The following is an 11,335-nucleotide window of genomic DNA, read 5'->3' on the forward strand; positions in this document are numbered from 1 at the left end:
ATAAAAAGAGTCACAATGGAGTGGTTATAGGATTGCTGATGAGCCATTTTATGTCTTTCTGAATCTAAGGTGTGGGAAGGACAAAAAGACCTCCAAGAAATTTAAATAAACTTAATATAATACTAAAAAGATGGAGGCTGGTTAGGTAGCTCAGTTTTAGAATAAATCACTTAGAGTGCAGAATCTCTTCAAAAGAATCTTTCTCACAAGTACACTGAGATGGATACTCTAGAACCTCCTGGTTCTAGAATGGCAGTGAAGTGTACCAAACACCTCCTGTCCCTGAATACCACCCCAAAACATTATTTGGATGTTAAATTCATATATATTTATTTAAAACCTCAATACTCTTACTAGGTAGTTACATTTTCTATGTGTGCTTTAACAGATGAAATTGGCTGTCATATTTAAAATCTCAGCTCCTTTTAATGAGCACCTGAATTTTATATGTACAAGTGAACACTTCTGTTTTTAAACATGATGCCAACTCTCACCACCACAGAAAGTATCACGGAAAGTTCATCATCACACTATTGTTCAAATAGTTCAAGATGCTTTCTTTATATTAATCCTGAATGCATTAACATGGTATATTCTACTGTAATTAGCACAGTGTTCTTAGATTCAACAGGACCAACACGCATACAAAGGAAGGGATTAAAATTACTTAACACATGCAAATTTCAAACAGATTGTCAGACAGTGGGCATGTGAACTGTCTGAGCTCTTGCACTAGGCACTCTCCAGATTCTCCGCCTCAAGGGGGACCTGGTTTCACAGCAGGCTGCTTCTTCTGGACTGGATAAAGGACAGCAGCAGAAAGAATCTCTTTCTTTTGATGACCGTTTTCAGCTAGTGCTCAGGGATCCAGGAATTAGTAACAGATGGAGGCTTTTGCAGCTTTTTGCAGCCACAGAGAAGAGATAAAAATCAGGAAAACAAAGAATCCATTCCACATACTTACTAAAACTTGAATGACCATGAAAAAACACTTTTCCCATAGCTAAATGACAGTCAGTATAATCATGAAGGAGATAATGAGGGGGAAATGACTGACAGTTTCATATCTGAGAATATGCGACCATGTAGGGCTCAGTTGACAAAAACAGTGGAAGCGGGGATTCCTTACCAAGTTTGGTGATAGAAGTGACTGGAAGTGAAAAAGGACACCTGCATTCGCTATCTGGTCCAGCCACCTTCTGCTGGCTTCCCAGGTCTCCATCTCGTTTTCCTTGCTGTTGTCAAACATCTGGTTTAAGGCTGCCATGAGCTGCTCCGAGAAAGCACAGACGGTGGCCACCAGACTTTGGCAGAAAACCATGTCTCTCCGGAGCTGTGTCTCACTGTCTGTGATTTAAGAGAACACAACAGCTTTGAAAAATGTCACATATGGGAAAACCAATTCATTAAGCATTTATGTTAATTTTTTTAGGTACTGGGGGTTGAACCTAGGAGCACTCTACCACTGAGCTACGTCCCAGCTCTTTTTATTTTTCATTTTGAGGTGATGTCTAAGTTGTGGAGGCTTGCCTTAAACTTGTGATTCTCCTGCCTCATTCTCCTGAGTAGCTGGTATTAGAGGCATGTGCCAACATTCCCTGCTACTGGTGTTTCATCTTTTCACAAATTTATGCCATGTAAAAATGAAATTTGCACTCAATTACCAAACACACACATTTTAGAAAACATAATTTTCTGGGATAACATTAAACAGTAAAAATGCTAGAAATAGTAAAATAGTTTTTCTTAATTGATACTGTGACTATTTCGTAAAAGTTTAAATTGCTTTATAAAACATGAGGAAAATATAAAGTTTCATTCATTTATATTTTCTTTATGGGAAATTTGCTGTGAAGACTTGGAAGTCCAGTTTGCAATTGACAAATGAAATGCAATTTTACTAATAGTTTTGAAAATAATTCTCTACTAAACATACCCAAATAGTAATATGTAATGCATATGGGGGAAGAGTATTTGCTTTCCAGTTGTTTGTACTAATGAGCAAATATGTATTTCCTAAACTGAGTTGTTCAAATTCACCAGCTGTGTCCAAATTTATAGGAAGATGATTTTCTAGATTTCTTTGACATAAATAATGGATTTTTAGTTTTAGCATACATTGATTTTTATATATTTACTACAAGTTTTGCCTGCATTTGATTGGATTTTTGATTGACCCATGTTGAAAGTATTTTTGTCCTGTGAACCGCCATTCTTGAGTTACAGTTGTTTCAAATGAAAAGAAGCTATTATCCAAAAGGTACACTTCTTTGATGAATGAATATATATAAGCAACACCAAGCCACACATTCTGCACACTGAAAAATCATATGCACTCAAAGAACAGCATGGAGAAAATAATTTCCTCCCAAAAGTGTACCGAATAATTCAAGGACTTCTAGAACCTCTGGAATCAAAAAGTATTATCAATATTGGTGTATAACAGAGATAAATGCTGCCTTTGTTCAATGTTAAGTTCTTGTTTCATTGACAGAGGCATAATTTTAAATATGTTTACCAAGAACACTGAACATCTGTTTTTAATAAACCTTTGAAGCCATGCGTACACCTAATATAGTTACTGGGTGTTACTCAATTTCATCAAAAATAATATCTACTCTAGAAAACTGTACTAGAAAATACATTAACTATGAAAAGGATTAAATTTTACATCAAAATATTTGCTTACTATTAATTATTGTTTACTTGTTAGGTTGAGCTATATGAACTTGTTGCTTTGGTAGATCAAACTGGTTGAATATAGCAATCTACATGCTTCAACTTACTAATTTAACCAAAATGGATTAGATGTTTCCCCTTAAGCAGTTCTATACCATGTTCCCCATGCTACCAGATGGGAAAGAGAGGTGATCATATTATTATAAAATATATGAATCAGGATTGAACATTGTTAAATACTCAGTTAACAAAAAGCCAAACACCTTTTATTTGTGCATAATTTCCTACACGGAGTAGGCATTCACAAAATGCTTACTGAAAGAATGAATGCAAATAATGAATCAAATGAGGTAACGAATGAATTAAATAAAATTAAAATGCATGAATTCATTCTCTGATGTCTTGAAATCTCTGAATTTTTTTTTTCTACTGTATAGGGCAACTGATATAGTGGGTTTGTTCATATTTGCAGCTGGAGTATGGCGGTCTAAGAGAGACACTAAATAAGATGTAGAAATGACCATATATCTTCTTTTTACATTCTTACTTTGCTTTTCAGTTCCTCATACTGACGCGGAAAACCTGGCTGTATTTTTTAAAATGCTTCAATAGCTTTGGCAGGAATACTTTTACTTGTAACCTGAGAACAACTTAATAAAAATCTACTTTGAAAGAAATTTCTGAGATCAAGTGTAGGAAGCAAGTCTAGGGAAAGAAGGGCCTGGTTCCATTGTAAACACTGGAGATCACAAGGGTTAATAACTCGACTACTAGTAGAAATAATTCTCTCCGAATTGCTTTTGAAAAGAAATTCTCAAGCCGGGCATGGTGGCACACACTTGTAATCCCAGCACTTGGAAGGCTGAAGCAAGAGGATCGCTGTTTGAGGACAGCCTCGGCTACTACTTAGGCCCTTTGCAATGCAGTGAGACCCTGTTTCAAAATAAAGAGTAAAAAATAGGGCTGGGGGTATAGCTCAGAGATAGAATTCACCTGAGTTCCATTCCCAATACTGAATAAAAAAAAAAAAAAAAAAGATAGGAGTGGGGGAGTAGTTTGGAGGTAGAATGCCTCTGGGTTCAGTCTCCGGTCTCCACCGCCTCCACACACCACACACACATGCTTATTACCTCATGAGGTGATATTCCGCTGCCACCTTTCGATCTTTAACAGAAAGGAGATGACTCGCTTACGGAGACTTCAAAATGCAGTGTGTATCAAGAGTTTTTTCAGGTAACATTGTGTGTGTGTGCGCGCGCGCACATGCGTGCAAATTCAGTACGCAAGCCTGAATCCAGAAGCATTCTACCACTGAGCTACACTCCCAGCCTTATTTTACTTTTGTTTTCCTTTTTTAGACTTTTATCAGTGCAATATGATTATCTGTAGTATTGAGATTCAAAGTGATACTTTCATATATATATGCACACAACATCTCTTGGTGTGGGTCCTTCCTCCTACCCCTCTCCTCCCTCTCTACACTTGTTAGTAAGGTTTCTAGTGATGCCTTTATATGTGAATATAATATTATTTGGTCTGTTTCCTACCTCAAGCCTCCCCTAACCCCCTTCCAATACTCTACTGGTCTTACTCCTTATTATTAAGAAGTTTATTTTCTCTCCTATTTTCTCTCTAATTTCCACTAATAATCAGAAAAATGCAAATCAAGCTGGGCCTGGTGTCTTACATTTGTAGTCTCAGTATTTGGGAGGCTGAGACAGGAGGATCAAAGATTTGAGCCTAATGTCAGCAACTTAGTAAGACCCTGTTTCAAAACAAAAAATAAAATAGGGCTGGGGTATATCAGGATTGGGTTCGATCCCAGTAACACACACACACACACACACACACACACACACACACACACACACACACGACAGAAAAGTGAAAATCAACAAGACACTGAGATTCCATCTTATCCCAGTTAGTATGGCAATTATCAAGAATATGAACAATAATAAATGAGGGCAAGGATATTGGAAAAAAAATGCTTAAACACTGGTGGTCGGAGTGTAAATTTACACAGCCACCCTGGAGATCTGCATGGAGGTTCCTCGAAGACTAGGAGTGTAACCATGATAGGACCCGAGTGTACCACACCCTGGTGTCTTTCAAAAAAAAAAAAAAAAAAAAAAAGAGAAAAAAAGAAAGTTAGAATGCTGTAGTGATAGCCAGGCATGGTGGCACACAATTGTAATCCCAGTGTTTTAAAGGCTAAGACAGGAGGATCACAGGTTTGTGGCCAGCCTCAGTACAGAGCCTCAGCTACTTAGTGAGACCCTTCACAACTTAGTGGAACCATAAATAAACATAAATAAAAAACCATTCAAAATAAAGAATGAAAAATAGGGCTGGGAGTGTAGCTTAGAGCTAGAATGCCCCTGAGTTCAATCTCTAATATCATCATCAAAAAAAATACTATAATATACATGGGTATCCAGTTTATAGCAATTAAATTCATAATAGCCAAATTATGGAACCAACTTAGGTGTCCATCAACAGATACATAGTTTAAAAATGTGGTATATACACAATTTTTTTTTTTTTTTTGCGGGTCTGGGGATGGAACCCAGGGGCATTTGACCTCTGGGCTACACCCTCTGCCCTATTTTTTATTCTTTATTTTGAAACTGGGTCTCATTAAGTTTCAGAAGGCCTCACTAAGTAGCTGAGGCTGTCTGCGAACTGTGATCCTTAAGGCCTCAGCTTCCCGAATGCTGGGATTACAAGCATGTGCCACCACACCCGGCTTATTCACAAATATTTTTACTCAGCCATTAATACACACATACACACATACATACACACACACACACACACACACACACAAGTTACATATATATGTATATGTATATGTATATGTATATGTATATGTATATATATTGTCATTTGCAGGAAACTACAAAAGTTATGTCATTTACAGGAAATGAACTAGTGAATATTATGCTGAGATCAATCTCAGAAAGCCCAGAGCTGCATGTTTTCTCTTAATCTTCTTAAACAGGGGTTTGCTAAGTCACAGCGCAAAAGCCTCTAATTTGTGATCCTCTTGTCTCAGCCTCTCAAGTGCTGGATTACAGGCTTCAAGTAATTTTTAACAAGCTATCATCTCACAGTGAATAGCAAAGTTAGAAAACTCAGTAGCATAAAGTGGTCTTGGCAGCACATCCCCAATTTCATTTTTTTTTTCTTTTCTTTTCTTTTTTGTAATACTGGGGGTGGAACCCAGAGGCTTTCTACCTCCAGGCTATACTCCCAGACCTATTTTATATGTTATTTGGAAACGGGGTCTCACTAAGTTGCTGAGAGCCTCACTAGGTAGCTGAGGCTGGCTTTGAACTTGTGAGCACATCCCCAATTTCTATCGCAGCTTCTCCCCACACCCCTTCCCTCCATTAATCCCACAATCCAGCAACCATCTTCACAGAACTGTCAACAGAGTATAATAAAACAATAAATCTGAGGAATACCAGAACAGAGAATGCACAGGCCTGTCCTGTCAGCCACACCACTGTACCCAATCTTCCTCAAGCATTAAATGCACTTACTAAATGTCCTTATAGCTCATATTTTGTCTCTAGGTTCCCTCTGACAGCAGACCTTGTTCTCTCTTTTCCATTTACCAAACTTTAAGCTCTCTTTCAAAACTCAAATCACTGAACTATTGAAATTCATCAAACTATTAAAACAGTATCTCCCCTTGTGAAATCTCCCCTCTTCTCCCATGAAGTACCCTGAGCACGGTCCTGGGGCATCCTTCCACCAGAGGCTGACTGCACAGCATTGTGAGAGTTTGTGTTCCACAAAGGATCATCAGTGCTCCACCACAAAGGGAAGTGATGTGTCCTGTAGGTGATGCTCAGGGGCATTAAAGGTATATAATCTGCATTCAATGACACATCTCCAACCACATGATCTCAGGTATCAGATCTCTATAAGTAAAATGTTCTTCATCCCTACTTCCTAGGTCTGCTGCAAAGATTACTGAGATAAGAAAACATTTAAAGAACTCTGAACTCTGGCATCCAGTAGTGCCTGACACTGAGTAGGTACTTGGTTTTATGGATGAATGGAGAAGAAATAATAAGATAAAGAAATGAACCAAAATCGGCTAACTCCCAGTGAAACATCTGCTCTGTTCTCTTTAATTATATAGCTGTTCAAAATTCACAAGTGTCCATGCTTCACCCAAGCTCTTCTTACTTCTATCAAGAACAAAAAACTTTTACAAGAAGCACAACAGCTGTTTCAGCTTCTAGCACAAAAAAATAAAAAAATAAAGATTCTGGGTTTATGTGAGAGCTTGCTTATTATTTTTGTAGAGTAAGAGTTTACTTGAAGTAGGTATGCACTCAAAACAAATAGGCCTTTGTTTACTTGTTTGTTTGTTACTTAAGTTGAACCTACAGGCATTCTACCTTCAAGCTACACCCAATTCTATTTTATTTCTTATTTTAAAACAAATCGGATCTCTCTAAGTTGCCTAGGCTGACCTCAGAACTATAATGCAATTCTCCTGGTGCAGCCTCCCAAGTACTGGGATTACAAGAATGAGTCACCATGCCTGGCTCAAAAGCCTTAGTTTTATTTTAGTAAAACTAGTTTAGAAAAACTAAACTAAATTTTTAACACTGACTAAACTCATCTTCTAAAACATGTTAAAATATTAACACTTCATTAATTTCAGCTATCTAAAAGTTCAAGTCTATAACTAGATGGCTGGTCAAAAAAATAGAATAAAATGGTTTATAAATATACACAACTAATCCAAAATGTTATTCTGACATAGAGATTGTAAGGAGAAAGAGAAAGGTAGAGATAAAAAGGGGGTTGGAAAATATTTGGTAGACACAATGTACCATTTTCCAAGTGAATATAATTTCACAGCCAAAAATATAAGAACAATTTGGTTGCTGTTTTGGTGACATACTAAGTATAACAAAAAAAAAAAGAGAGAGAGAGAGAGAGAGAGTGAGAAAACAAACTAGGAAGAAGAATCATGGGAAGAATGAAAAAAATTAAAATCAAAATAAGTACCTGCCAGAATAAACCCGTGCATTTCGGAGTCACTTCTGAACTGGCACACGTAAATTTGAATTTCAAAACTGACACCTATCATTTTGTTTATGTACTCCATAAAGGCCCCGATATGTCTAACCCTCACAATGCTCTACTGACTAGTTATTTTTAGTTGGCTTGAATGTCAATTTCTTCACTTTTAAAATGGCAACATTCTCACACAGTGGTTGGGAGGACCCTCACCTTTATCAGCCCTGTTACCTCAGCTGGCTGCCAGCCAGTTGTCACAAATGTAAGAGAGGTCACCCTAGGTCATCTGTGCCCAGCCAACCACCTCCCGGCTGCAGGCACATGGGCCAACCCAGCCAAGACGGACAAAGCCGAGCACAGATAAGCAGAACAGCTCCAGTGACACCAGATGCAGAGGCAATGATAAACCGTTATTGTTTTAAGCCACAAAATAAGGTATTTGGAAAGTATTTGGAAGAATATTTTTAGAAACAAAATACTGATCATGTAGTAAGGTCTTCATATTCCTCTGAAGATCCTCCATATTGTTTTCCAAAGTGGTTGTACTAATTTGCAATCCCAACAACAATATATTAGAGTTCCCTCCTCTACAAACCCTTGCCAGCATTTGTTGTTGTGTTTTGAAAGATTGCCATTCTAATTTGGGTTAGGTGAAATCTCAGGGTAGTTTTGATTTTCATCTCTCTGATTGCTAATGATGTTAAACATTTTTTCATACATTTATTGAATTCTCTTATTTCTTCTTTTGTAAAATGTTTATTTAGTTTCCTTCCAATTTTTTTTTTCATTGCGTTGTTCCTACCATATGGTCCGGCAATACCATTTCTGGGTATCTACCCAAAAGAATAAAAACCAAACTACAAGAAATGTGTGCATATATATGTTTATAGATACAAAATTCATAATTGTCAAACTATGGAACCAGACAAGATGTCCATCAACAGATAAATGGGTTAAAAATTATGGGAGATGTATATAATGGAATTTTACTCTGTCATGAAGAAAAATAAGTATGTCATTTGCAGGGAAATTGCTCCCTTTCTCCTTTTTAATGACACTCTGTTTAAATATTTACATATATTTTATGTTTTACCTGTAATAAAAAAAGGGCATATGCCTCTGTGTTTTAATTAAAACTATGTGTTTAAGAAAGTCACTCCAAGGCTTTGGAGAAAGCAAAGATCTTATTTCATCTGTCTTTGTAACCATTTGAAGGAATTGTCTTGATATTAGAAGACCTCTAAGATCCTAAGCCACAATTGCTTCAGACGATAAAAAATAATGCAAAATGTTACCTGAATATTCAAGAAGAGCCAGGAGTATCCTACACTTTACCTCTGCAGAGAGAAAAAAAATCAGTTAATTTCCCTTCTTATTATGCCACAAATCACACTTTAACTGGGCTTTAAATAACACAATAAAATTATATAAAGTAATAAAAATTCTATTTACTTGACATGTTACTTTTTTTTTTTTTTTGGTGGTACTGGGGTTCCTGGAAGCCCTTCTACCTTCTACCGGGCTACACTCCCAGACCTATTTTTTACATTTTCATTTTGGAAACAGGGTCTCCTAAACCAGCGTGCGCGGCTGGCTTCGAACCTGCGCGATCCTCCTGTCTCTGCCTCCCAAGCGCGGGGATTACAAGCGTGCGCCACCACGCCCGGCTACTTGACATGTTACTTTTGCCTATAAACACTTTTCATTGTTCAAACTTGAAAATGCCTTCCAGCTCTGAATTACATTAGTTGCTGAAACACCATTCAAATCCGCCAACTTTTAGATCATTCTTAGTTATTTTAGAATGCGTGGTATTCTCCAAACTCCTACAGCCACTATACTCTATGTCAACAAACTGTCAAAGGGATGTTTGCTACTGTTATTTAAACGTTAAGAGAAGTATACACACACACACACACACCCATTTCCTTCTAACATATTCCTCACAGGGTCAATCACAGATATCTGATAAATGTGTATTAATTTTATACTCATTGCCACCTGTCCAAGGAGAAATGCATCTATTTGCTTCCAGCAACAAGAAAATTTTAAAATATAACAAGTCCTTCTAGGTGTGAGGGATTATGAGAGACAGACATGGGTAAGTTGTGTCCTATTCTAGATAGATCCACAGGAGTCACAGAGACAGAATTAACTCATCAGAAATGTAGGAAATACTTCGAAGGGCATGCAAGTTTATGCGAGACTGTGAGAACAAAAAGATTTCAAAGGCAGGAAAGGACACTGAGCTAGCTGTCAGAAAACTAGCTCATTCATAAATGCTACTAACAGGCCTGGCATAGTGGTTCACACCTGTAATCCCAGTACCTAGGAGGCTGAGACAGGAGGATTAAAGGCTCAAGAACAGCTTCAGAAATGTAGCAAGACTCTCAGAAGCCTAGTGAGACCCTGTTTCAAAGCAAAATAAATAAATAAATAAATAAATAAATATAGATGGAGGTTTAGCTCAGAGTTAGAATGCTCCTGAGTTTCACCTCCCAGTAAAACATACACACACACACACACACACACACACACACACACACACACACGATGATTACATCTAACATCAATTATATAGGCTAGTGTAGAAAAAATAATTGGAATATCTTAATTAAAAGTCTTTGAAACTGCTTAAAGTGCTGGATATATAGAAAAACTGTAATTATAATTTAGACCTCACTGAAGCTAGTAGAGAATTCTAAGTAGGACTAGAAAATGTTTCATAAAAATTTGAGAATTTAGACTGTCAGGAAAAGAGCCACATATGCTAGGAGTTGGAAATAATGCTAGCAAAGGAATATGATAGAAATGAAAAATAAATATCCAACGATCCAGCATTAAGAGACTGAAAAGAAATTAGAAAACCCCACTGAACAATGGCTTCTAATATCAGATTGATGAGTTCAGATTATCTAAAAGAAAATAATTATGAGGCTCAGGGGCAAAGTTCTGAAATTATGAGTGTGAGACTTAAGAAGATGTATCTGGTAATGGTACAAATGAATCAGCAAAGATAAGAGACCAGAAGATCAGCCAGAAAAACATCATCACTACTATATGGTCAAAAATGGAAAATCTAAAAACATGGACTTTAGGATGTGGGCATAATATCCAGAGGAAAAATGAAGGAAAAAATGAGAGGTTTTGAAAAGTACAATTTTCTCAGGTGGCAGAGTTGAAAAGAGGTTGACAGATTCTTGAGTTTTTATCATAGTGGGTTACTCAAGTAAAAATATCTTCATTCAGCTGATGAGACCATAAATTACTGAGATTAAGCAGGAGATGGGCACCAAGTCAGTGACATCTCCCAGTCAATCCATTCCCTAAGGAGTCCCCTACCTTCTCCCTTCTCTTCTACCCTCATGTTAGCAGTTATGAATGGAGTGTAAAATTATATAACTTTGGAATGGCACTGTAACAATCCTCCCCAATAAAGACCATTGACTTGTAATGTTTGGTATATATTTGATGTGATTTTGAAATCAGAGACTATGGAACATCAGAAACTGGGTCATCCCATCCATACATATAAACCACAAAATTCAATTTAGGAGGCATTATGTTAAATTTCAGGCCAAAAGCTAGCTTCCTCTACATAAAGACA

General features: G+C 37.1%; 1 protein-coding gene across 1 annotated transcript in view; it reads right to left on the bottom strand.

Moving 5' to 3' along the window:
* Positions 1 to 11,335, bottom strand: part of LOC308262320 (phosphatidylinositol 3,4,5-trisphosphate-dependent Rac exchanger 2 protein-like) — a gene marked incomplete at both ends in the record, with an annotated part of 238,723 nt that overhangs the window by 25,021 nt on the left and 202,367 nt on the right. Inside the window, one exon of the mRNA XM_080694767.1 lies at positions 1,130 to 1,347. Within this exon, the coding sequence (XP_080550893.1) occupies positions 1,130 to 1,347 (218 nt within the window). The remainder of the gene's footprint in view (positions 1 to 1,129; positions 1,348 to 11,335) is intronic.

Source organism: Muscardinus avellanarius (assembly GCF_963383645.1).
Source record: "Muscardinus avellanarius genome assembly, chromosome: 4".
Classification (NCBI taxonomy): Eukaryota; Metazoa; Chordata; class Mammalia; order Rodentia; family Gliridae; genus Muscardinus; species Muscardinus avellanarius.